The sequence below is a fragment of the Urocitellus parryii genome, chromosome 7 (genome assembly GCF_045843805.1).
Source record: "Urocitellus parryii isolate mUroPar1 chromosome 7, mUroPar1.hap1, whole genome shotgun sequence".
Classification (NCBI taxonomy): domain Eukaryota; kingdom Metazoa; phylum Chordata; class Mammalia; order Rodentia; family Sciuridae; genus Urocitellus; species Urocitellus parryii.
The window spans coordinates 19,493,063-19,520,267 of NC_135537.1; the positions used below are offsets into that span (position 1 = coordinate 19,493,063).

Sequence of the window (27,205 nt, forward strand, 5' to 3'; positions counted from 1 at the left end):
TTTGACCCAGAGATTGTTCTTTTGGCTGAATTACTAAATATTTTTATTAAAAAGCAAGAGACTTACAAAATAAAAAAAGAAAGGACTAGATGCAACTTTCATATAGGTCACAAAGATAAATTAGGCCAGACTTAACTCCAAACAATAACTAGTTGAGGCAGGTGGAGAAGGGAGAGAGGGAGGAGGAGAGAGACAGAGAGTGCATATTACCTTTGGGCCCTGTTCACCTTGTTGGCCCTTGGGTCCTCGGAGTCCTGGACCACCCTGGCAAACAGATGTTAAGTATTAGCTCAAAGACAAATCTCAAAACAGTACATTTCATTCATTCTTCTTCATAATATTGGATTATGTCATTATTATTTTATATAAAGCCCACACATTGTGTACTGGTATATGTTCATCATGCTCTGTAACTGGAGCTCTGCCACCCAGCTCCAGCCCTCCCTGTGGATGATTTCATAGTTTGAGGAAACTTTCTATGCCAAATCCTTATAAATCCTGAAAAAATTATAGGTTTATTTATTTAATGCTTATATGAGACTACTGTTACTCGTGAATAAAAATAATAAGATATTTGTTGGTCTAAAATTATGTAGGTTCTATACTATAACTTTCAGATTCAGTTCTTCAATTAAGTTGCAAAAAGCCTGTGAAAGTAACGATAATATTGTTTTTATTTACAGAGAAAATAAAGACAATTAGATTAGTCATTAGTCATTTGAAGTTGCTCCAAGATTTCTGACATATTAATGGACCACCTGAACTGTTTACCAGTTATCTGTAGATACATATCTATATATGTAATGTGTGTGTGTATATTATTTGGATATATGTTTATATGTCTAATGAATATGAATAAATATGTATATATAGTCTCTGAATATTTTCATTGACTATTGCATTTAATAAATCTACTTTAAAATCAAATATGACATTACAGTAAATGGAAAAAAGTATCACTTTCTAAACATGGGTCACTTTAAAAATAAATATAATATAAATGGTATTATTAAATTGAGCTAGATTTTTCTCCTATTGTAGTCTGAACCAGCTCTTTGATAAAAGGGAAGTAACTGTATTAAAAGACCTATGTAAAACCAGATAGAATTTCTCTTTTTACTTGAGCAGGAGGATTGACAGATCATTTAAGACAAGATAACTTTCATCCTGTGTGATTCCAATGTATTTCATGCAACGCTCAGGATTACTGAAGATGGTTCTGTACACCATCAGCAGAACACCCAAGCTGCCTGGGAATACCCTGCTCTAGGTGATCTCAAGATTCTCTCTGTTCTTTTCAACCACTTAAGTCCACTCCCTCATCAACATCAGTTGGTTGCTCATCTTCAAGGTGTTTAATATACAGAACTGCATTATATGTATGTGTATATGTATCTATAGCAAATGCTGCCTATGACATTATTGTGGTATTATTTGATGTATATAATTTAAACATGTAATGCCATTCCTTTCATATAGGTCTGAATTTTTTAACTAAATATGTTTTAGAGATTTTTTTCTGCATTATATCATATAAATATTAACTCATTCTTCTTAACCGTTGTATATAACCAATGTATAACATTATCCACATGTTAAACATGTAATAGTTTATCTAGCCATTATTTTATTATTTGAGTTATATTGTTACCCTCCCCCAAAACTTTTTATTATTTAAACAATGTTTCAGTTAACATCCTCATCTATCCCTTAAGTAAAAATGTTGATGTTTCTCAGAAGAAGGTGCCAAGAAATAAAATTGTAGGTGAAATGTGATGAATATGAAGATATATTATTAAACTGTACTCAAAAATAGCTGTGCTAGTTTATGCATCTGCTGATAGTTTAAGGGGATCCCTGTTTCCTTAAATTTTAACCAACACTGGTGAGTACCAAAGTTTACATTTTTACTAACGTAATTGGAAAAAAAATAATATCTTATTCCTGTTTTAATTTTCACTTCCCAGAATTCTACTGATTACATATGTTTTCATAAGTTTTTCCATTTGCATTTTATCCTAGCAGTGACTACCTGCTTATACACTTGGCCTTTTTTAAATTGGGTTACCTGTGTTTACATATGAGATACACATATGAGCATATGCACATGTATATGTGTTGTGTGGACACATGCCTCTTAATTATGTGGTAAAGGTTTTTAATCAGTATCACATACTGTCAGCTGGCTTTGGAGGAACCTTTCCTGACCCTCTTTTCCCTTTTATGCCTGCTTCTAGAAAGACTAAAAAAAAAAGGCAGACATTTGTTTTCCCAGCTTTTCTCTGCAAGTAGAAGGATGGTCCTGTTCAATAGATTTGACCAACTGGACCAAGAAACAGAGCCTAGGCAAGCCTAGGAAGCTGGCACACCCCAGGTCCTTGAAGAAGGTGAGGAGTGTCATTTGTCTTGGGATTGTTTACCTCTGAAATTTGGTTGAACAAATGATAAATGCCTTATTATCAATCTTGTTTTATCACTATATTAATCAAAATTTCTGCTCCTTGCAGTGAAATATATGCCAGTTAACATACTCATTTATCACAACTCTTAAATTCTCATCTTAACTGGTTGGTTTGATCTGAAGGTTTTGTCCAAATGTGACTCTCTCCCAGATATTTATGCCAGAGGTATCATTTCTCAAAACCAGGGACCTTCTTATACTCCTAACTTATGGTTTAATGGGAACACTATACTACTGTTTGAATTCTTAAGTGAGAACATAATCAAACCATGTTCAATCCATCAGATGGAATTTATTAAATATTATTTATATCCTATCTTAAAGGAATTATTATTCTTTAATCAAAATATCTGAAAGCTTCACTAGCTTTTCTCTTATTTTATAATTTTTTTTTCTCAATTCAGAGTCCAAACTTTCTCTTTCACTTCTCTGTTGCTACTTTCTCATTTGACTCTAAGGTCATAAATATTTCACAACTGGTTGCAGCAGTAGTACAAAGAAAAAACACTTGAAACCCCTCAAGCTACAGATGCTTATTATTTAACATTGTTAAAATAAAATATGCATTATTATAATTAAGAACTGAATCCTTAAGTGCCAGGAGTAGAGAAGAAATAAAAAAAAATTATAGCAGACATGAGCACTGAGACTGCCCTTGGGGAGGATAGAGAAGAATGCCCAGGCATGCAGCAGAGCTGTGTTTTAGAGCCCACACAAGGCACTGAAATGTGAACTTGGGTCCATGATGGGTCGGGGAAGAGCTGAATGGGAAATGCTTTTTTTTTAAATGAGAAATTTAAAAGGATATGCTATGCATGAGTTGGAAAAAACAATGGGTGACTGTCAGGTGAATGGTCAGATGTTCTTTCTACAGTTGTGATGGGAACAGAGCAAAATCTGTAATAACCATCAAACTGTCTGTTGACAACATCCCAGATGCTGTCAGAAACAAACAAAAACAATTCAGGTGAACAAAACTAAGAATTTACTACCAATAGTTTCTTTCTGAAGGAAGATTCAAATGAGATAAGTGAGATAAAAAAAAATGATACTGGAAGAAATTGTAAGAAATATCAAATAATGTAGGCAAGTCTTAATAAATATTAATTTGTAATAAGTAGTAATAATAATTTAGATGTCTAATTATGATAGTAATACTAAAATACTAGATAGCAAAACAATATGAAGACAGCACTAAAATAATGGATAGCAAAACAATATAAATTACAGAAAGGATGATCCAAGGTGAAAGAATTCCAAGGATATCATATTGATTTAAAAGAAGCTAAAATATTCTTTTAAACTCATTAAGTACTTCTGCCAAGATTTCTAGGCAAACAATAAATATTACAGATATAACATAATTTTATAATTTAGTGGAGTGTAAAGAAAAAGAATGAGAATTTTAAAAATTATATAAAATGTCAATTATTTATGTTTGTCGCATATATGTATATATACATTATACATACACATATGTATGACAAACAGAAAGCAAATATTTGGTGTGAATATAAATCCAAATAATTATCAAAAACAATAGAATGGACTAAACTTTAAAAGAAAGATTGTAAGATCAAATTAAAAGTAAAATTTGGCATATCTTATTTAGAAAGGTCTAAAATATAAAAGCATGGAAATGCTGTAACTAAGAGGATAAAAAGATATATACCAGAAAAGTAATACCAAATACAAATATTGAAACTATATTAATATTAAACAAACTGGAATTGAGGCAAGAAGCATAGATACATCTAAAGGGTTCATTCCACAATTTACATAATAAGTCATTATGCAGATAATAGAAAATTTCTTGACATGTTAACACAACCTCAGGACCCAATGACAAGAGAATTTGACAAAATAACAATTGGAGTTGGAATTGCTAAAACATCTCTCCCAGCAACATAAAGAATTCATATAGTTAAAGACTTGAATAACCCCACAATTGGATCTACTAGATTTTTCTACAGAATTCTAAATTCCACGATTAGAAAACACAAACCCTTTTAAAGCACACATGAAACATCTGCAAAACTTGACGAAAGTTCTAAAAAATTTGACACATGGCAAATATCAACACATGTCAAAGTATTGGTATTAATTATAGAGACTGACTTCCCTAATCAAATGCAAAAATGTCAATATAAACTGGATATCAAAAAATCCACATGACTGGAAATTAAAAAAAAATACTTCTAGAGAAATTACAGGTAAAAGAAGGGATAAAGAAAAATATAAACACAATAACTCACAGCAATATTAAATTTCCCCACATTAGAATTAAAATGTGTACAGAATACAAATTTCCATAATCAGCAACAAGCAAATCACAGATCTGGATTATTTATAATCTGGTTTATTTATAAACCCTATCTTTAATAGAAAATTTGTGTTCAGAATACTTAAAAAAATTATCTTTCATTGGGAAATAACAATATAGAACATCAGAAAACCAAAAGCGTTTTAAATAGATATCTGTAAAAGAAGAAATTTAAATGGTTTGTAGACTAATGGAAAATTGCTCAATCTCATTATCACTGAAGGACAGTCACATTTAAAATAACAGTGACATAGGAAATAAGAAAAACTCTTCTCTGACAACACCAGCCAGAGCTAGTGAGGATGCAGGGAATCCAGATCTCTGCCACGGAGCCTCTGAGAGGGAGGTTGGGACAGCCCTGGAAGAGTGATTAGGGGCTGCTTCACAAGGTTGAAGATGCATCCTTATTCTCCAGCAAGCCCGAGTCTAAATGCTCTTTCCAGAATACTCACATATGTGCAACATGCCCATTGTAACCATGTTTGCTGTAGGAAAATATTCCACTGTAATGAGTCAATAAAATGGAGTTTATAGAGTGGAATGCCTTACAGCAGTTTCAACCAATGAAGTAAATGGTAAATATTGACCAAGATAAATTTCAAATACATATTTTAGGTGAAAAGAGGCAGGTGCCAAAAGCACACCCTGATAACATTTACATAAATCTCAAACATGTTACTATAAAGTGTGATATATTTTAGGAATGTATACTTATATAGTAGGAGCACAAAAACATATAGTAATGAAACTGTCAACTCTTGAGGGAAGGAAAGAAAAGGGAGGTGGGAAGAGAAGGAATGGGCTAAGGTCTTAGATGCATAGGTAACTAACTTATTGCAACCTGAAACCACAGAGTGAGCTAAACAAAGGCAAAATGATCAGTCTTGGAGGTGGGTACAAAAGTGTCTATGGAGTTATTTTAAAATATACTTCATTTATTAGGTTCACAGAAAAATTGACCAAAACCATATAACCCTGCCTTCATACAGTAAAAATACATGAGAATTTTCTCTGGGGGGAAAAAAAGTATTCTCTGGCATATACATAGGTGTGATAAGCAAATTTTGGCCACAAATTAGTAAACTTCTAATTTTCTAAAGAAAAGCATCCAGCACTTTTCATATTTTAGTGTGCCTAATACTTATTGATTCCCACACTGTCATGTTGGAGAGTCTATAGATTCTAATAAATGTTATATCTAATAAACTGTAACATAATATTGCTTTGTATTGCCCTGAAGTCCAAAGGAAAATTTGGCACAGAGTTGAAAATAAATATTTGTTTCCATTTTCCAGATTAAACACAATACTTTATGTTTGATTAACATTTTATAATGCACAGAGTACATACATACACACTGTCTAGTGTATTTCTCATAAAACCAGTTAAAGAGGTGGGTATTATTTTATACTTGAGAAAACAGGAATACAGGTGGTTCAGGGACTTATTGTTTAAGTTTGATGCTTCTACCATTACTCTACTTCTTTGAGAGTGTTTAAAAATAAAACAAAACAGTGCTTGGTTTATATATCCAGAGTTTAAAAAAATGTTCTATGTGCCAGAGATATAGGAGGAATTTTGAGATATATTTCAGATGCATTCAGCAGGATCTCTTTCTTTTTGCTCAATTCAGGAAAATTATGTTGGTGGAGCCACCCTAGGGGGAGTTTGCATGCTGCAAGCCAGCTGCCAGTGAGGGCTACCTGCTACACATGAGCTGACTGTGCCAGGCCACCTCTGGCACTCAACATGCAAGGGCAGGCCATGCATGAGCACATTCTCCTTCAAGGTCTGGGTTTCTTCATTTGCTAATGCATCTTTTCCATATTATCTATATCTTCCTGCCTTAATACTTTGCCATTTCCTGACGACAGAGCAGCTAGATCAATCTTAAGAAACACCAATAACCCCAGTTTAGCCGGTAAGAAATATTATGAGTATTAAACATAATACAAAAAGTTTATCCAAAAAGTTTATCATAGTAAATTCAAAGACCTAGAGAGTGCAATTATTTATATTTTCTATTTTACAAAAATGTTTTCTCTCTCCTTCTTTCCTTTCTTTCTGTAGGAAGTTTATTACAGTAGGAACTTTGTTCTCAGATGGGTATATTTCTGGTGAATGAAAAATCGTCCCTTCACATATAAATTTAGAGACAGAATGGGCAAAGGGAGAGTATACAAATCCTACAGGTTATGAGGAGAGGAACAAGAACTGAAACACTCATACTAAAGATAAGCCACAATAGCTTAAAGGAAAGATGCTGAACATTCACAGAGACTTGGATTTGAAGTCCCACTTGTCCTAGCTGTGTTCTTTAGCTGAGTTACTAAATACCTCTATACCTCAGCTTATTCATGTGATTAAGATGGCAAATAGGCATTTACTACAACAGTCAGCAAAACTAGAATGAGGCCAAACTAGAATGACTTACTGGTGGCCCAGCCGGTCCCAGAACCACTTCGTTGGTTTCAGAACAGGAGCAGGAATGTGGGAGGTCTGGGCAGGATTCATCATCCCTCTGAGAGGAAAATAGATAGCACAGTTGTTAACAAGACAGTTTAAACAAATGGCTTTGCTAACCCAAAGAAAATACTTTAAGATATTTAAAAAAAATTTTAAGTGAACATTTGGCCAAAAAGGCAGTAATCACACCTTTTCTGAAAAGAAAACGACATGAGGGCCTAGTGAATCATTGACAATCACCACAGCAAAGGAGTTTCTAAAGCTGGAGTGAGAATCCAAGGGAAGATAGTGAGTTAGAAGTGGGTACAAATTATTCCTGGTACTATTTAATCCATTTGGAGTAACAGTACTTTATGAACTAAAGGTCCTGAAAACTTCCGTTAAGCTACACTATTTTTCCACTTCAAAGGATAAAAGAAAACTTGTTGGAAAACTCAATCAAAACAGCCACATCTGTACTAAACCAAAGAAATAAAACAATATTAAAACAGTGTTTAAACACACCATCGATTCCCTGTGACAATTTCATCAACTGCTTACATTCTGTGGCTAAAGATAAGAAAAACATGACATTGACCTCAATCTTTGGGAGAGGCAGCCATTTTTCTTCTCAGAGAATTTTCTTGCCCTGTGACACAACAAGATAAATTAGTGATGTCAGGCTCACTAATCTATGCTGTTGTGTCACGGGGCAAGAAAGTGTAGAGAAAGACAGAGCCCCCTGGGAACAACTGGTCAATATCCTTTTTGGAGCAATCATCAAAATGAACTTAGCACCAGGATAAGAAACTATAGAACTTCGCAAAGTCCATCAGTCCCTTTAGATAGAGAGAAAATGAGCTTCACTGTTTAAGACTTTGGGGCAGTAAGGTTAGATGAGAGTACATCACAGGTGACAGTTAAATCACCGACTGAAAATAATCTGAGTCTCTAAAATATTCACGACAGAAACACAAAAATGTTGAACAAATGGCCTGTGTATGCTGAATACACCTTTTTTTTCTAAATGGTTGACTGTAGTCAGATTTTCAGTTCTACCTCCTGCTAAGCACCTCCAGCTTGATAACTGGTCAGTCAGACTAAAGTACAAGATTAACCCTCCTGAAAGATCCCCAAAATAAGGTAACCAGCAGGCCACTGGGGTCCATTCTGTGATGGTTCTGCCATTAGTACACATCCACCTGTGTCTATGCAATGTACATTAGTACACATCCACCTGTGTCTATGCAATTCATACATCTGCAGCGATAGAAGTAGGGGGAAAAAAAACAGTAAGGGCTAGTCTTTCCTGGGAGAAGTGGAGATCTAATTTTTGCTTGAAATTTCATTAGATTCTGAATGCTTCCTCTTCCGATTTCCAATCTATCTGTACTTAAGCAAAACAGCAAGGTGTGTAATTTAATTCCCCGCTAGAGTTTATTCAAAATTTATTTTGATGAAGAAGGAATTATAACCTCTTTAAACACAGGCTGCCATGAATTTTTTCCCTGAAATACATGTGATCTGGTGTATAACCTTATAAAATAGAATCTTAGATTTCATGAAGGCCTATCCATGTTCATTCTGCATGTTTAATTATTAGGACACATCTAGACCCTATATCCAACCACATAGGGTCATTCATTCTAGCTCATTTATCCTGAGGATCCTAAGATAAAAATCTATTATATATATATATATATATATATATATATATATATATATATATACACATACACAAACAAATATGTCCCTTTATATAAATAATGAAAAATGGTTTAGTTTACTAATAACATTACAGGGGTCATATTGATTACGGCTACAGTTCCACAAAGGTATGTCAGGATGCTCTGGGTGCAGTATTAAGCTTATTGGGACACAGTGAGTGTTTTAAAAACTCCAAGGGAAACACAGCAATATTTGGTACCCATTGGACTTCATGTGATTGACTAGCTCAAGGTAGTTCATGGTTTCAAGAGTATATTTCAAACACTTTTTTGTATTTCATATTTACTGGATATTTTAGTAGTTGCTATGATGAAAAGCAAGTACCATGGGAGAAAGTAATGTGAAAGAAGCAGGGAGGGAAATGTTTTACCTGTTTTCAAGATAGAAAAGCTACTGGAATCCTCAGTAGATACACGCATTCCATGAGTAAACAATTATAGTTATTTAAGAATAAAATACAACAATCAATTTTCAATTCATATGTATTTTTATGGTTATTGAGTTGTTAAGAAATTCTTAGTAAGATGTTTGGACCTCATTATTTCATAAATGCACTGTCAAATATTTCCTTTGACTTGGAGTGCTATGAAAAAAATTGAGATATGAAGGGCTCTGTGAACTAGTAAATGTGGTACCATCTGGACCATGTGTCAATGGCATCCCCAGATTGTGCAGGTTACACCACGTTGTTGTCATCTTGTTGATTTCTTGTTTTTATTGTCTCCTCCTTAACCTCTTCCTAATTTTGATTATCATCACAATGAATTATTTATAAGTATTGTGAAATAGCATCTCATTTTCAGAAAAAAATTGAACATCATTTTTTAAAAATTTCAATAGAGATGAAGAATTCTTACCAGGCCTGGAAGTTCACAGCATTTGTCCCTACTGGCCCATGATGTGGAGCAAATGATGTCAAACATCTGTAACTGGAACTATGATTTAAAAAGGAAATAAAAGAGATATAAATTAAGTGTGCTCTTCATTGTAATGATTGATATATTACATAACACCAAGACACTTATAACCAAAGTATACTAAAATAAATCCAATAATATCAAACTAACTTTGTTCCTTAAATATAATGATATAAGATTTCGTCTCAAATTATCCCACCATCTAAACCTGCTTACTTATCACAACCTCCTCTATCCACTTCTATCTAGAGAGTAAGCTGAGCTCCTTTGTGAAATCCTTCCTTGTAAGTATCATCACAGCCACTCTCAATGCCCTGTAGTCACACTTGTCTCTTGCCACTTGCCACCATACAGTGCAATTATTCATGTTGCCTCCTCCTCAGACTTAAGGGACAGGCAAACACTCATTTTTGTATCATGTATCATAATATGAGGCATATAATAAGCATCCAGGAAAACTTTTTTAATTAATTGTTTATTCTTTTGTGCATATACTCGGCAAATTTTCTTCAGTGCATAAGGTAAGCCAGATATTACACAACCTTTCAGGGTACAAAAATCGGGGGGCGGGATGCATCTGTCCCAGAAGAATTCACAGGCAGTTAGAGACCAGCACATAAATACTGAACAGCAACATGGTTATGTGCCATGACAGATTCCTATTTGGTATTGTGAGAATGTGAGTTTAAGTGTATTTTATTTGAGCCATTGATCATGCTGGAAATATTTAGACAATCTTGCTTTATTCATGTATATTGGCAGTTACTCAATGTATATGTTGAAACATACAGAAACATCTCTATAATATCATTAAGTGCTAACACTAACTTAATAACCCAACCATTTCTTATTCATTCCTTTCTATATTATTCTCAAATATTGAAAGTGTCATCAATCACAGTGCCGGGACAGACATGAAACTCTTCGTTCTAAACCTGCAAGCTTCCTACAGCACGTGGTGTTTTCAGCAAGGGCTGGAAACTTCGGGGGCCTTATTTTCGTCTATGAAGTGCTACGCCTCCAGGCCAAGAGCCCTCTAGATGAAAACTAGAATGCCCCATAGACAACCCCATGGAGCAGTCACTAAAGGTACCTGCAGTGTCACAAGAAAGCCAATTACAACAGTAAAGAAAATGAAATCAGGCTTTCTGTCAGTAAGCACAAGAATAACTGTGTGACTTATTGCAAAGTTTCATTCTAACCAATCAACAGGATAAGCCTTTGTTTGGAAGCAGATGGATGAAACATTTTACTTTCTTGATTCTGTGTACATCTAATGTGCTGTCTGTTGAAATACCTGCAGGGCTCACTGTCTTTTTTTCCCCCCCTAAATGGCCTGACCTCCTACCCTCCCAAGAGTACGATACATGAGCCAGGAGAGTGCAAACATAAAATAAAACCATGACCAATAAAAATCTATCATTTTTTAAAATTAAAACATTTTACAAAGTATGCTACAATTGAGTTTTATTTAAAAAAAAAAAAGAACAGCATTAAATATTTCAAGCACAGGGATTAGGATCCTGTGGAACTAACTGCTGGGTATAGTCGCTGATTCCTCCACCGACAGCTGTTTTGAAAAAATTATTTTGTCTTGGACTCTCAGTCTTTTCATCTGAAAAAGTAGTGTAGTAATACAGGTCGAGCCACTGCTAATTCAAAAATCTAAAATCTCAAACTTTTTGAGTGCCAGTGTGATGTCACAAGTGGGAAATTCAACACCTGACTTCACAGAGAAGGTCTCAGTCAAAATGCCAGTGCTCTAGAGATACTGGATAAAATTATTTGTGGGGCTATGTGTATAAAATAAACATGAAACATCAATGAATTTCGTATCTAGACTTGTATCACCTCACCAAAATATCCCATTATGCATGCAAACATTCATAATGGGATATTTTGGTGAGGTGATATAAGGTGATACAACATTCCAAAATCTGAACAAATTCAAAATCTGAAACACTTTTGGTTCTGAGTATTTCCAGTGGAGAATACTTCATCTGTAGTAGCTATTCTTAATGTTTATTGTGAAGAACAAGTGAGATGGCATGGAGCATTATCCAGAGCAGTACCTGAAACATAATTTTCATAAATAATAAAATTATTTTAAGTTCTAAACACTGTATTTTATGTATGTATATGTAAAATACAGAGGCTAAAAAAAAGTAGAATAAAAAGGAATGTGACAGTATTGAAGGCAGAAATATAATAGTTGTGTGTTTCCACAATAATATTGTCTGTTAAATATTCTGATTGAGAAAAATCTTAGCAAATAATAACCATAACAACCAATGTTTGTTGAAAGCCTACCCTGTAAACATTGCGTTTATATGATTTAATCCTCAAATCACCACTATGAGGTATGTTAATATTAATGTCCCTTCTGTAGCATAGGACCTGGGATGAAAAAGCTTAAATAATTAAACCACATGTTGAAAGCTCAGTTTGGGTTGGGATTTTAACAGTGCAACCAATGTGTGGTTTTATTTTGAAAAAAAAAAAAATCTTTGCTCTAATGTTTAAAATGCAGATATCCCAGCCTAAGTTTACAATGCCATTTCATCTGAGGACATTTATTAATGGGTCCCATTATGAAAGCATTCGATAGTGTCAGCTAAGTCAGCAAATCCTTCATCCATTAAGAAATTTTCCACTTCTGAACAGAGCCCCCAGTGTAAAAACATTTTCGTAAATGGAAAGACTGACTTAAAGCAAAGGTCTTTCATTAGCCTCAATGTGCACCAGGCTTTCTTGAAGTTTTTCAAATAAATATTCACCATCTAGTCATTTGTGAGAGCATAATGTCTACATACAAACATTTGGCAAGGCTTCCACCCTATAGAGTTACTGGGGTTCCTATGAATTCAGTTTATTTATTCGAGGGGTTGAGTGCCTACTAAGTGTCCAATGAATCCATTGCTATCATTTGAGGAATGCTATTATGTGGGCTGTCTTTTCTTTTGCAAGTTAGATGAAATCAGCAGCTTTTTCTTTGAGTACAACAAATTTATTCATAATTGTTTTGCATTTGTAATAGTTTAGATTCCTCAAGCAGGATTTAGGAACTTCTTTTTCAAGACATATTTTTGGGGATTCATTAAAAACAAAAAGCAAAACCACCTGGCTTCTATTCCAAAAACAAACCAAAAAAATACACATGTGTACAAATTGTACAGGACACAGTATACAGAAATGACATGTCAAAATATCTCCATATTTGAGGGCCTTTAAAAGGCATGACCATGTAGTTCAAAAATAAATCATGCTTTAGGCAAATCCTGCATGATGCAACATCTTTTAAAATTCTATGGCTTTTTTCTTTTGTTACTAATTGAATGCTAAAAAAGACATAGCTATGCCAGAAGAAGAAAGAAAAAAAGAGAGAGACACAAAACCTCTGACTTTCCCTATTTAAAATCTCTTTCAAGGGAATACTTAACCAATTACAAATATTCATTTTTCATCACTGGACATTTTTGTCTGGGTGTTGCACAAAAGGCAAGTCATTTGGGGTCAAATGTTAACATGAAAATAAGATTAAAATATTTCTCAGCAGTTGAGTCATTTTGATCTATGAATGGGAATTAAAATGTACTTCTGGCTCCACTTTCCACTCAACACCAGATTTTATCTTCTGATCTTTTTCTAGCATAATATAACTAAGTTTATGATTTGAAGTCAAGCTGTACCTGAATTTATAAAAATAGAGAGGTTTCCATGGCACAAAAATACTATAGAAAGGTCCAGGAACTAAGCCACCTTCTATTTTTAATTTCATGTCTTAACTTGGACTCTATTCCAAATAGTACTGAGCACACAGCATTTGTCAGCTGTTGAACTGAGTGTTTTAACTTGTTCTCAATTGATTAGATTTTAGAAAAACTGTGAAGGTTCTAAATTAAATTAGGTAATGAAAGTTAACAACCGTCATACTTGTTGGTAGGAATTAAAATGTTTATAGATGCACACTATGGATAAAAGTTTGAATCACACTTATTTCAAGGTTGTAATTCAAATGGTGAGTTTTCGAACCTGTCAACAGACAAACAGGCACTTGATCACAGGTGGAGACCAGACTCCCTTCTAAGTCTTAAATTCTATAGAATCCAAGTCTGATTCCAGTGGGAGAAGGAATGGAATGGAAGGCAGGTGATGGAGACCCCTTCCTAAATTCTTCAAGTCTCAATTTTTGCATCTTTAGAGTGAGAGTAATGTAAGTATTTCTTCCTAGGATTGTTAGAAAATTAAATTGATAAACTCAGAAAATATGCATATGTAACCCATAGTTGGCATATGTAAGTATTAGCTGCCATTACCATTTTAAGGTTATAAAGAGACAATTAATGTGAAAATGTTCACACTATCTTTTTTCTAATATATCATTTGCTTCTTATAGACTTATTGGGTAGTCTACTGTTGATTTTCACATAAAAGCTTTAACTCAGTGGATAAAATTATAGATGACTCCATGACATAAATTATATTTCTCTTCTATGAATAGGAGAGAACTAAATAAATTCCAGTTGAATAACCACCTAAGTGTTAGTTTTGAAAAGGCAGAAGAGAGACTCTAAGAAACATGATCCATGTAAAAAAAAAATTCTAGAAGCATCTCATTAGGTATCAGAAAAGGGAAAGAAAAAATTTTTGAGGGAAAAAGATTGGAAAGAAGAAGCACAGTTGTCAAGTGTCTTTCCACATCTGTTTTGACAGTTAAATTCAGCCTGCCTGTTAGTTTAGTCCCAGGAGAGATTAGCACCACCTATAAAATCTTGCATGGCTGAATACAAGTTATTTTTATTAAGAATATGTGTAACTTATACAGTAGTTATTGTATCCCCAAATCCATTCATCCGTCTTCCACTCAACTATGGTTTTAAAACAAGTTATTCTCCTTAAAGATGGAATCTTTAGATTCTACCACCATCTGGTACTTATTGAATCTTTTTGAATTTGGCAGGGATTGTTGATCTGTGAGCTACTATTCTCTCACTATACTATTCTCTCCTGGAATAATCTAAAATTTGTGCATTATAAATTCCCTTTTGCCTGTTACTGAAATACAGATGTATTTCAAGATGTATAAATTTCTAAATTGAAACTAAAGACAAGAGCTTCTCTTACCTCGTACTGAAACAATTAACTCATACCCTAAAAAGCAAGTCTGAGTTTCCAATCACATTCTTGAGATCTAACCTAATACCATCCATTTCAACATAATCAAATTCTTTTATAAGTGGGCAGACTGAAAATCTGTTTAGTAATCTTTGTGGACTTCTCGATTCTAACAAAAGCTATGACTTTTTCCTACCAGCCTTACAATGAACTCTTTAAATATCAACTTCTATAAATTCCCTTTTGTCTACACTAGCTGGACGTCATCACAGAGGGTGCTCTGTTTAACTGCATTTCTTTCATGGCCCAAAGTAAAGATTTATCATTAGTAAACCTGAAACCTACAGGCATTTTGCTTTCAGAAACTGATTCTTTGATTTTCACTGGTCATGTATTTGGAATATAAATATTACATATAGTGCAATTTGAAATGCAATTACTGTCATCGTTATTATAATTGTAAACTATAAATTATTATTAATATGTCACATGTTACTGGATTTCTGTCAGTGTCACACATGAGATATAATATAGGTATAACAAAACTAAGAAAAGACAGGATACTATTCAGACAATTTTCTATTTAATTTCTATCAAGTGTTTCTTGAAAACTTAGTCTGTTATAGAAATTTACTAGATACTGTAATGTGGGGCAGAACAGGGTGGTTTTAAAAGAAGACTAAGTCATGGTTTCTATTTTAGAGAATATAATACTCTGGCTAGAAGGGTTAAATGAGGATTATGAAAGAACATAAAATGTATATGACTATCAATAATGGAGTTTTAAACAAGCACTAGTGGTCTATAACAGGTAGGACAGAGGATGAAGAAGACATTAATAACTTAGTTCAGTAATAAAGAGCTTCTTATCCTTGAATGCCTACTAAGTGTCAGGAACTTCAATTATTTTAATAAAATAATTAAGAAAATCATAATAGTATTCAGTGATCTGAACCTAGAATCTGATACACTTTAAATTGTTTCTTACTCTTAAATTACCATCCATTCATCCTTCTGATGATCCATCTATACATTCATTCATCTATATAAGAGAATTATTATAAATTTCTGTGAGCATATATCTTCCTTTAAGCAGAAGATTATGTGTATCTTAATCAGTATAAAATACCACACAGTAAAAGTAAAACATCCCTAACATCACTGAAAAGAAGACAGCCTTCCATAGGTTTCATATTCTCTTTCTAAACATCTAAGCCATAGTTCTCCAAGGCAAGGTAAAAACAAAAGAGCTTCTAAAGATACTTCAAAACTAAGTGTTAAGCTAATCAGTGCACATCTACTCTCAAGGTCCTAAAAGAATCAATGAAAAGTATCATGGTAGTTCAGTGAAAAAGAGGGGAGACAATTTGAACTAAGATTGTACATCGAGTTTCAGTACCCACATTGGAAATAGAGGTTGCACAAAGAAAAATGCCACAAAGTAGTACATTGCCCCCAAATAAGTAACTCTTCCCTCAAGGATTGTTTCCTGATATAGAAAGTGAACAGACTATAATTAAAACTGTATTCCGTAAAGGGCGGATTGGAAAGTGGAGATACGTGCCACCTCATGTCCCCTCCCAATATTATTTATTTACTGGATGTAGTGTAAAAATTCATTTGTACGGGTTATCATCAGCTTAAAAAGACTTTGAGAACTACCAGATCTTTCTAAATTTCCATTTGGCTGGCTAATTCTATAGATCTATGAAAGTGGAAGACAATAGCAATGATTCACAATTATCTTAATTATTCTGTTACATGGAAGAGAAATGTAGATTAGAATAGAAGGAATTGTGTATAATAAAACATACCTTACCAATTAAAGAATGACTCAGATTACAAAATGATGCCAATTAGCTGTGAATGCATGGTGTTAAAACAAAAAACCTGTATATGCTGTTCTTTTTTGCAGGTAATAAGTGAATGGAATGTGATTTCTTTGCTAATTGGCAGTCTCCCAAATTTAAGCTCCATTTTTGTATGATAAAAAAATATTATCCTAAGATGCTACTGTTATGCAAATTAACTATTGCTAATTAAAGGGAAAACTTCACATTAGTGATAGCAAAAACTTAATTTTAAAATGTCCAAATCTAAACCAAACTATACCAATTTCCTAGGTGTAATATTCAAAATTTTTGTATGGATTTATATTGCTTATGTAAATGAGGTTCATTTACAATTTTGATTTCCAATTAAAAAAACCAGTTGTTCCACAAATCAGATGATGTATTTTGTACTGTCTGAATTTTAAACTGCACGAAGAAAATAAACTAGCCAAGTTCCTGGAGTATTTTTCTTATAATATAGCAGAATCCTACCGTGAGGAGCTTTTTTTGTTTATTTGTTTTTGTTTTATTTAACTTGTTCTTTCTAGATACAGGTGACAGTAGACTTCCAAGAGCTTTGAAGGTACATGTTTTGGCTCACTTTAAGAGACCTTTAGCTCTTTATCCATTCATCTATCCACTCATTCATCTACCCACCCATCCATCCACCCATCCATCCATTCCTTTACCAAACTTTCCTACTGTAGAATAGCTAAATGTACATCAAAGATGGTTTTCCCTACAACAGTAACACAATTTACTTGTTCATCTACTTACTGGTGCAGAATTTCCACTTGGTCCTCTTGATCTAACCATTCTCCCTAGGACTTCTACTCCATCTGATGTGATATTAGCAGATGCATTTATTGCCTTCTCGCCCACTTGCTTGCAGTCGACAACCACTTTGGCCAAAGTCTTGCTGACAACAACATGTAGCTGGGTAAAAGTCAAGATGTTTTGGGAGGTAAGATGAATATGCCAGAGGAAATATCAACCAAACCCATATAACTATATGAGTCACCATTAAATAGTATGAAGGAAACAGAAGGAATTCTGTCACCATGTGTTTTGTTGTAAGAGAATTCTTTTCCTTTTACCACCTCCATGATTGCTTCATTTCCAGGAACCATCTCCATTCTTACTTAATTAACTCTTTTTTTCTAAACTTGAAAGGATTCAACTTTTAGAATCTAGCCTTACTCTAAAGCAACAACATCTCTGAAATCATAGAATTGCTACTTAGTTATACATATTCTAGATGTATATTTAAATAAGCCCTACATTACTCAAATTGAAAAATGCTTGTAATTTACCATTAAAGTCACCTAAGGTACCAGCAGTGGCTGTGAAATGACACTACATATTTATTTAAATAAGGGTAGGAAAGGCAAGCTAGACTCCAATGGGATGGAGGGATGCTTTCTAATGACTCCAGGCCCAAACGAAATCAAGCCCTTTGGCTTAATATCTCATACACTTTCCTCAAACTAAAATCTCAGGATCTCCAGGACATATTTTCAGGAGTGTACACTTTGGGAAGATTTTTAAAACCTTATGTTATCATTTAGGTGATAATCAAGGTAAGTTTATCTTTGAACATTGTAACCAGGTTCTGCTATAAAAATCTCCATGTTTATAAACACATTTTGATTTATATGGCATTTGCCTCAGAAGGAGTAGTTGTTTGTGGCAGTTTGTGAACAGAACAGTAAAATCGGTAGGGAAACAATGACTTTACTGCAAGTGAAAGCAAAATGTTCGAATAGTTTTTTTTTAAGGCAAGGAATCCTGGTAGCTCAATGAAAAAGAGTATTGGACAAAATAACCTAGGTCTGAGAGTTCTACCAGCTAATTCTACATTCACACTGATGCAGAGGTTGTATAACAGTGGCATAATATCATGCTTCATAGTAAAATAATATTGCTTTTAAGTTTACTGATTATCTTCAACTTGGTTTTGTTTTATTGTTACATGAGCTGAAAACTCATGAATTTATACCAATTGTTATTTAATGTTTTATTTAGTTATAACAGGATAAAAATATCAGTGAAGTTCCTGAGAATCTTCTTCCCCCCCAAAAAAAAAAATGAGTTCACCTTTATTTAAGTGAGAATACTGGTACAGAACACCCCACTACCCTGCTGCTTCTGACCAGCATCATAATTGTGATCATTTAGGAAGGGCAGAATTGGGCTCCTGTGTGGTTTTGAACCGTAGAGGACTTTTCATTATTATAAAATACAGAAGTTTTCATGTTAGGTGCTAATAAATCTGGGATATAAAACCCAGACTTTAAGAATGATTAATTTGCGGGGAGACTATTCCCGTGTCAACAGCAACAACAAAACTTATTATGGCATTTTCTGGTAAATGGATGGAACTGGAAAATATCATACTAAGTGAAATAAGCCAATCCCTAAAAACCAAAGGCTAAATGTTCTCTCTGATTTGTGGATGGATACCCAAACTGGGAGGTTGAGGAGGGGAATAATAGAAATAGACTGGACTACACAGTGGGTAATGGAGAGAGGGGAGGAGAGGGGGGGATAGGAAGGACAGTAGAATTAATTGGTCCTAACTTTCTTAGCCTTGTATACATATTCATAACCAGGATAACTCCACATTATGTACAACCACAAGAGTGGGAACCCAATAGAACAAATTATACTTTACATATGCATATTCTGCCAAAATACATTCTACTCTTGTGAACAACTAAGAATAAAAAAATTAAAACAAAAACTTTTTGCTTCACAAAAGTAGACTTTGAAACAATTTTAAAACTATTTTGCTTCTTTGGATGTACTTATAGAAAGAGACCTTGAGGCTATACTTCATATTTCAAGTTGTAAAAATAGAGCCAATTAAAAATCAATGAGAAACAAGATTGCTGAAATTTTGATGATTATTGAAGCTGAGTGATGGATAAATAGGTAGCCATTGTATTTTATATTTTCCATGGGGAAATTCTGTAATAAGCATTCATTATTCATTTTCTTAAAAAAACAATGAGACAAAGGTATGTATTCACTTATAATGCAAGTCTATGAACAAATCAAAGCTCTACAAAGTAAATTTGCATTGAAATTTTGTGTTATTAAATCTATTATTAAGCAGTGTATTACATGATAAGGCTCTCCTTTTCACTCCTTTTTTCCTCCTCCTTCTCCTCTTCCTCTCTTTTCCTCCTCCTCCTCCTTCTTCTCTTTTGCTTTTCTTATTTGGCTGTTTGGCTTTATTAACAAAGTGAAGGAAAATGTTTCTTCATATAATTTTTTTTAAAACTTGAAGGTTTATAAATTTAGAACCCATTTTTAATGAACCTTACTTCTACGTCTTTGAGCTCTGGTAAGGTAAATAAAGCTTGACGTTCACCTAAGATTCATAAAGTATTCTTTGGAATGAGAAGTGCAAGTTCATGCCAAAACCGCAGGCTAAGATGACAATGTTTCTTTTAACACTCATGAAATTCAAATGCTTTCATCTCCCCTACAGTTTTTCTTGACTGCTTTGCAACAGACTCCAGCAGACTCCACATAACAAAGAATCATGAAGACCTTGATGAGTAAATGATATTAAATCCAAGAAGCTGCTAATGGGACCATTTTGAACCATGAACTAATAAATCCCTGCCTGTGTCTAATGTGCTTCTCAGGTAGTCCAGTCCTATCAAAAATGAAAAAATAAGTTGGCTTATGCAGTGACTTTTATGTAATTATTTAGTATACGATTATGACATTCAAACCCCCAGAGAGCAGCAGTGTTGGTAAATTAGATAAATTTGAGCACATTCTAGGAACAGAGTTCTATTACAAGTGCCAAGTTACTAAAATAAGAACAAGTAAAGTTTGACAAAGTTAAGTTTGACAAAAATTCTCTCCAGGGTGACTTTTACAATGGCAATGATTGATTCTCTTTGTACATATGTAACAATGCAGCATAATCAATTATCTGCAGCTTCATTCTCTAAGATGATTGTGTCTTCCCATGCTTTGCTGGCCAGGTAGACCAGCAATCCTTTTTACATCACATACTGTGCAGCAACAGTCTGCTTAGTAATATGCTACCTTCCCCCACATGTTTCCTCTAAGGCAGAAGCTGAACCACTTCTACCAATGTCTCCTGGAGTTCTTGCTGAAAATGCACGTTTCGGGGCCACATCTCAAAAGCACCTAATCAGAATCTCTGGGCATTGGTCAACAAGCACTGAAGGTGGCAACTCTTACTTCAGCTGAAACTTGAGATACAAACATCAATGTTTACAGCAGCTTGACTCATACTAGCCAAGCTATGGAACCAACCAAGGTGCCCTACAACAGATGAATGGATAAAGAAAATGTGGTATATATTACTCAACCTCAGTGAAGAATGAAACTACAGCATTTGCTGGTAAATGGATGAAACTGTAGACTTTGATGCTAAGCAAAATAAGCCAGTCCCCCAAAAACCAAATGCTGAATGTTCTCTCTGATAAGTAGATGCTAATACATAACAAGGGAGAATAGGGAAGGGAAGATTAGAAGTTCACTGGATTAGACAAAGGGGGATGAAGGGAAGGAGGGAGGATGGAAATAGGAAAGACAGTGGAATGAATCACACATAACTTTCCTAGGCTCATATATGAATACATGACCAGTGAAACTCCACATCATGTACAACCACAAAAAATGGGATCCTAATTAGAATAAATTATACTCCATGTGTGTATGTCAAAATACACTTTACTGTCATGTTTGTCTAAAAAAAAAAAAGAAAATAAATAAATAAAATGGAAAAAAAAGTTCTATGGGTTTTTTAAATTATATATTTTAATTAAATATATTCAATGTTAAGTAAAATATTCAATTACATATATAATTATACATAAATAAATATAAAGAATGTGAGTTTACTATATTATCATCATTTTCTATCAAGTACTAAATGATTTCAAGCAAGCTGAAGATTTTTTTAATTCATAAATTTTTTAAATTAATTTTTTATTTATATATGACTGGAATGCATTGCAATTCTTATTACACATATAGAGCACAATTTTTCATATCTCTGGTTGTATACAAAGTGTACTCACTCCAATTCATGTCTTCATACATGTACTTTGGATAATAATGTCCATCACATTCCACCATCATTTCTAACTTCACGCCCCCTCCTTTCCCCCTCTCACCCCTTTGCCCTATCTAGAGTTTGTCTATTCCTCCCATGCTTTCCCTCCCTACCCCAATATGAGTCAGCCTCCTTATATTAGGAAAACATTTGACATTTGGCTTTTTGGGATTGGCTAACTTCACCCTATTGTTTTTCCCATCACCAAATAGAATAAAGAATATAAACATACAAAACCTTACTAACCTTGTGAAAACTTCCATAGAAAATTTTCCTAATTTCAGGTCCTTCAAAAGTAACGGTTTGAAAATCCCCACTCTGGTCATAGTTGAAATAAGTTAGAGTTTTTCCACCATCTATTCAAATGAAGAAAAACAGAAATAATTTAGAAAGAATTAAAATTAGTGAAGAATTTTTTCTGAAATTCAACTCAATATTTAAAATAATACATCCAGTATTTTGAGACTGTATTTAAGGTAAAGTAGCAGGTCAGGAAATGATTGACAGCTCTCAGGTTGCCACAGGCTTTCAGCTATCCAAATTGACTAACCATGTGATGTGTGTGTGTGGGGGGGAACCTATGCACACTCTTCCTTTGTACTTCCTTGCCCACACTCTCATCCTCATCACTCCCTTCAGAGGAGTCCAAAGTTTGAAGTGGAAGTGGACAACAAGAAGAATAAAGTTTACCAAATCTCAAGAAGGAGAAGTTATACCCTTTGTCTTATTAACCCACTGCAGCAACCAACTTTTCCTGAGACATGTAGCTTAAGCCACTCAGATATGTCATTTATTATGAACAAACACATAAAAACCTTCCTGATCTTTAAGGAATATTTTTAAATAAATAAAGTAAAGCACTACTCACTAATACATTCCCACATTACAATTTAACTCTTTATTCTGCTTTCAAAGAGGCAAGCTAGCCTTCATAATGTTAAGGGACGTCTTTGTTTTTAAGTGCAAGATATATACAGAGTTAGTGACTTACACCCTCATAATCTATAGCTTTCCCTTAATTTCAATGTCCATGCAAAATGGTTTTACCATATCCTATTTAGTTGTTGAGTCCTTTCCATTTACTGAAAAGTCCACTAAGAAATATGATTTGGAAATAAGCCTAAAATTATCACCTTATCCAATGTTTTAACTAACACTAAGCAATACCCTCCATTCTTTGGTCCCTAGATTCATTCTATTCTTAAGACTTAGAAAAGTGAGTGTTGTTAACCAAAAACTCGACCATCTATTAAATGATCATCATATAGGTAACATTCCTGCGCCAGTTGCTCTTCAACTCTCTAACCTAAAAACAGTGGAGTTTCCCAGTTCCTATATCTATTCTCTTCTCTTTCTATAGTCACTTTCTTGATGTTCTAACCTAGTATCATGGCTTATATATCTCTGTCCCAGAATTCTCCCCAAATGTACTGCCCATCTGACATCCACTCTGGGATACCTAATAGGCATTTCATATTTATCATATCCATGTCCAAAAATGAATGTCTATTCTCACCTCTCTCAATGCCCCTCCATCAGCTTTGCTCCTCCTGAGATAGTCTTTACTATCTTAGTAAAATTTTTCTGAAAAAAATTAAATTAAAACTGTCTTCACCTTGCTCAGTATTGTATCTCAGAATTAATTCTTCCACAAAATAGGAACTCAAGAACTATTTGCTGAAAGAATGAGTAGATAAATGAATGAATCGACTGTTACCTAACTCACTGTTGAGTATACATTTCACAAGTTGAGTTATTCTGCAATATACATGAAGCAGGCAAGATGGTATGCCACCTACATTATTCACACATGCATGCTCAAAAGTTAGATACATACATATACTTACTGTCTAAAATAATTCCAACCAGGGGATCAGAATTTTTATTTAAAATCTCCCAAAGAGCAAATGGTTCCTCTGGAGTGTCAGGAAGAATCCGGAACAGAAAACTGATTGTGTAATCAGAAGGCAATCCTTCTGGATGCAAATACCTAAAGGTGTAAAGAGAATCACGTTTTACTGTATGTTTCCTCAGAAGGTCATCCCTCTGATTATCAAGTGAATACACCTCATAATGCACACTGCCCCGAGCTAAGAAGCTCTCCCCCACCACATCCATGAATGTCCACCATGTCCACCATGGCTGCTTCTGATGGAATCAGCTGACTATGGACTGAGACCTCTAAAACTGTGAGCCAAAATAAATCTTTCCTCCTCTAGGTGGCTCTGGTCAGGTATTTTGATCACAGCAATGAAAAGCTGACTAACACACAGGCATCTCTTTTCACGGACCAGTTTCCACATAAGGACTGGAACCTCACATCCCAGTGGGAGATAGCTCTGAAGGATCATCCCATGTCCAGAACTCCTCTGGGTGGTCAGCTAAGAAGTATATTGAGAAAGGCAGCAGAATACAACAGACACTAGTATGGCAGTAGGTATAAACGTGGATGTATAACCAATGTGATCCTGCAATCTGTACACATGGGAATAATAAGAATTCATACCCCACTTGAATCAAATGTATGAGATATGATATGTCAAGATCATTGTAATGTTTTGAGCAACCAATAATAAAAAAAAAGAAGTGTCTTGAGATTTCTGCTTCACAGTTTGACTCCTCCTGCTTCCCTGTCCTGTGTTCTGCTGATCCTTTCCACAAGAGCATTCTGTCATTCATCACCTTACATACCAATATCCTCCTTGGAATCTGCTTCCTGGAGAACCAACCCTTTATATAATCATTTCTCTCTAACAACTAAGCACATACTTATTTACTTTTAATCTTCCCCTAAGCAAAAAAAGAAAAAAAAGCCCTGCATGCAATAGGAACTCTATAATGGTTATTAACTGAATGAGTGAAGTTATGAATATGTGGAGATTTAGCACAAGTTTAAAAATGAAAACTAAGTTTACAGAGAAAGAAAGAAATGCTTCATTCCTTCATTTATTTATGTATTAGTTAATCCATTTATTTTTTCAATAAATATTTGCCTACCTACTAGATGTCAGATATGATCTCATCAGTGAATAAAACTGACAAAGAATACTATACTTGTAGCACTCAAATTCTAATAGGGTGGATGATACACTATGTTAGAAGGTAATAAGTTCCATTAGAAGCCAAACAAAAACACAGAGCATCTTAATATAGACTGGGGCTATTGGATAAGGATTATATAATGATATAAACCCTAAAGGAATTAAGGTTGGCTCACTGAAAAGTTTAAAGTCAAGCAAAACTTCATTGAAAAGACTATATTTGAGCAAACACAACAGTGAAACAAGACAATTAGCCTGGTAGGTAATTGAAGGAAGGGTATTTCATGGAGAGAGAATGGCCAATGGAAAGACACCAAGGTGGGATGCACCTAGTGTGTTTTGGAACAAGAAGGAGGCCAGTGTTACTGGAGAAGACTGAAAAAGTCAGGAAATGAAAGCCCAGATAATGTTGGGCCTTGTAAGCTTGTCAGGAGCTCTGATATTTTCTGTAAGGGAAATAGGAAATCAGACGATTTAGAGTGACATGATCTGACTTGACATTTTAAAAGCATCATTCTAACTGCTACTTGAAGAATAGAAACAAAGAGGGCAAGGGTAGAAGCAGGAGGACCAATCAGGGGGTTGCTGCAATGACAAGGAGGAGATGGTGGTGACCCAGATTGAGGTTGTGAGAAGGTACAAACACAAGGATTTCCTAGCAGACTAGATGTGGGACATGACAGAGAGGAGTCAGGCCCTTTTTCCTAAGAAATTAGATACAGTTATATTTAATTACAGAAGAAAAATAGTAAATGAAGCTGGTACTAGAGGGGGATCAGTTTTCAAAAGAATGCTCAGAGGTGAAATGATTAGATTATGAGAGATGTGATGTAATTGGTGGATTAATCTACCGATGGATTAACTAGGTGATAATTGTAAGCAGGTGTGACTGGAGGGAATAGGTCAGTGGAAGCATAACTTTGGGATTTACATTTTGTCCCTGGTACCTACCCCCACCCCGCCCTCTGCTTCCTGGCTCTCAGGAGTAGCTTTTCTCTGCTTTGCCCTTTCTCCATAATATTCTGCCTTATCTCAGGCCCAGAGGTATGGAGTTGGCCATCTATGGACCGAACCTCTGAAACTATGAGCCAAAATAAACTTTCTCTCCTCTACATTGTTCTTGTGGGGTATTTTGGTCCCAACAACATACAGCTGACTAATACATGTGCTGACAAGTCAAGTGAGATAAGTGCTGGGAACTGATGATTGGATGTGGAGGCCTTTGCTGAGTGATGAGTAATTTCAGTGAACCAGCAGAGGGATTTTTCTTTAGCAATTCTCATTCATCACAAGGCTTCCAAGTCCTACTCATTTTAATATTCATCATTAGAGAATATGGGGGGAAAAAGCCTGCCCAAAAAGAGCACTGGATTTTAGATTTATCTAAAAATACATGTAGTCTATAGGTCAAAGTCATTTCTAACATCTTTTAGAAAATGGAACTTTTTTCCTATAATGATCAATATGTTTGATTAGTAGAAAAAGTCTACTTATTTCAAATATTATTCCCCATAATAGAATATAATAAAATAATTTGAATAGTACTAAAGTAGGATTTAACAAAGGATATCTTAGGAGAAAATTTAAAAGCAAACATTTTAAATAAATGGGAAAGAAAAAAATTAATACTCTAATGTGATCTCTCCCACTGTTTGATGTCCATGCATGTAGTATATCAAAATTTGAACAGTCAAAAAATGTTTCACATGAAATACTAATGCCATTTTGAAAAAAAAAAGATCTTGATTTGGAATTTAAATAATATATGTCATCTTGAGAAGTGGATGAACCCTTAATCCAAGGAATCCCTAAAAGAAAACCTCAAGGACCTCTGGAATCTGCTGAATTGCTGCAAATGGCCCCGTATCCCTACGTGTACCAGTCCTTCTGCAAAGAGGCTGGATAGTGTGGCTTTTACATAAACCGAACATTACTCTTAGTGATCTAGAGTTGCTGCTGTAACTTCTCAAGGATAGACACCATCTGAATCATGACACCATCATGCAATGGTTCAGGGCTTGGGCTCTTGAGCCTGAATACTGGGTGCAGAGTCCAGCATCAATCTTACACTATGTGATTTCACTCACATCATTAGCTTCTTTGTGCTTCCATTTCATCATTTGTAAAAATAATATCGTGTTTGCATCTGCTTCATTGTTGTTTGGAGGTTTGAGTGAATTAGCATATATATATATACACTTAGAAATATGCTACATATATTGTGCTATGTAAATAT

General features: G+C 34.4%; 1 protein-coding gene across 3 annotated transcripts in view; it reads right to left on the reverse strand.

The window, feature by feature from the left end:
* The window catches only part of Col14a1 (collagen type XIV alpha 1 chain), a 198,976-nt gene that overhangs the window by 53,219 nt on the left and 118,552 nt on the right, over nt 1-27,205 (reverse strand). For all 3 annotated transcript variants that reach the window (XM_026393869.2, XM_026393868.2, XM_026393870.2), the window contains exons 32-37: nt 23,776-23,918; nt 22,175-22,284; nt 17,599-17,757; nt 9,815-9,892; nt 7,219-7,305; nt 211-264 (exon numbers count right to left, since the gene is read on the reverse strand). In XM_026393869.2, the coding sequence (XP_026249654.2) occupies nt 211-264; nt 7,219-7,305; nt 9,815-9,892; nt 17,599-17,757; nt 22,175-22,284; nt 23,776-23,918 (631 nt within the window). The remainder of the gene's footprint in view (nt 1-210; nt 265-7,218; nt 7,306-9,814; nt 9,893-17,598; nt 17,758-22,174; nt 22,285-23,775; nt 23,919-27,205) is intronic.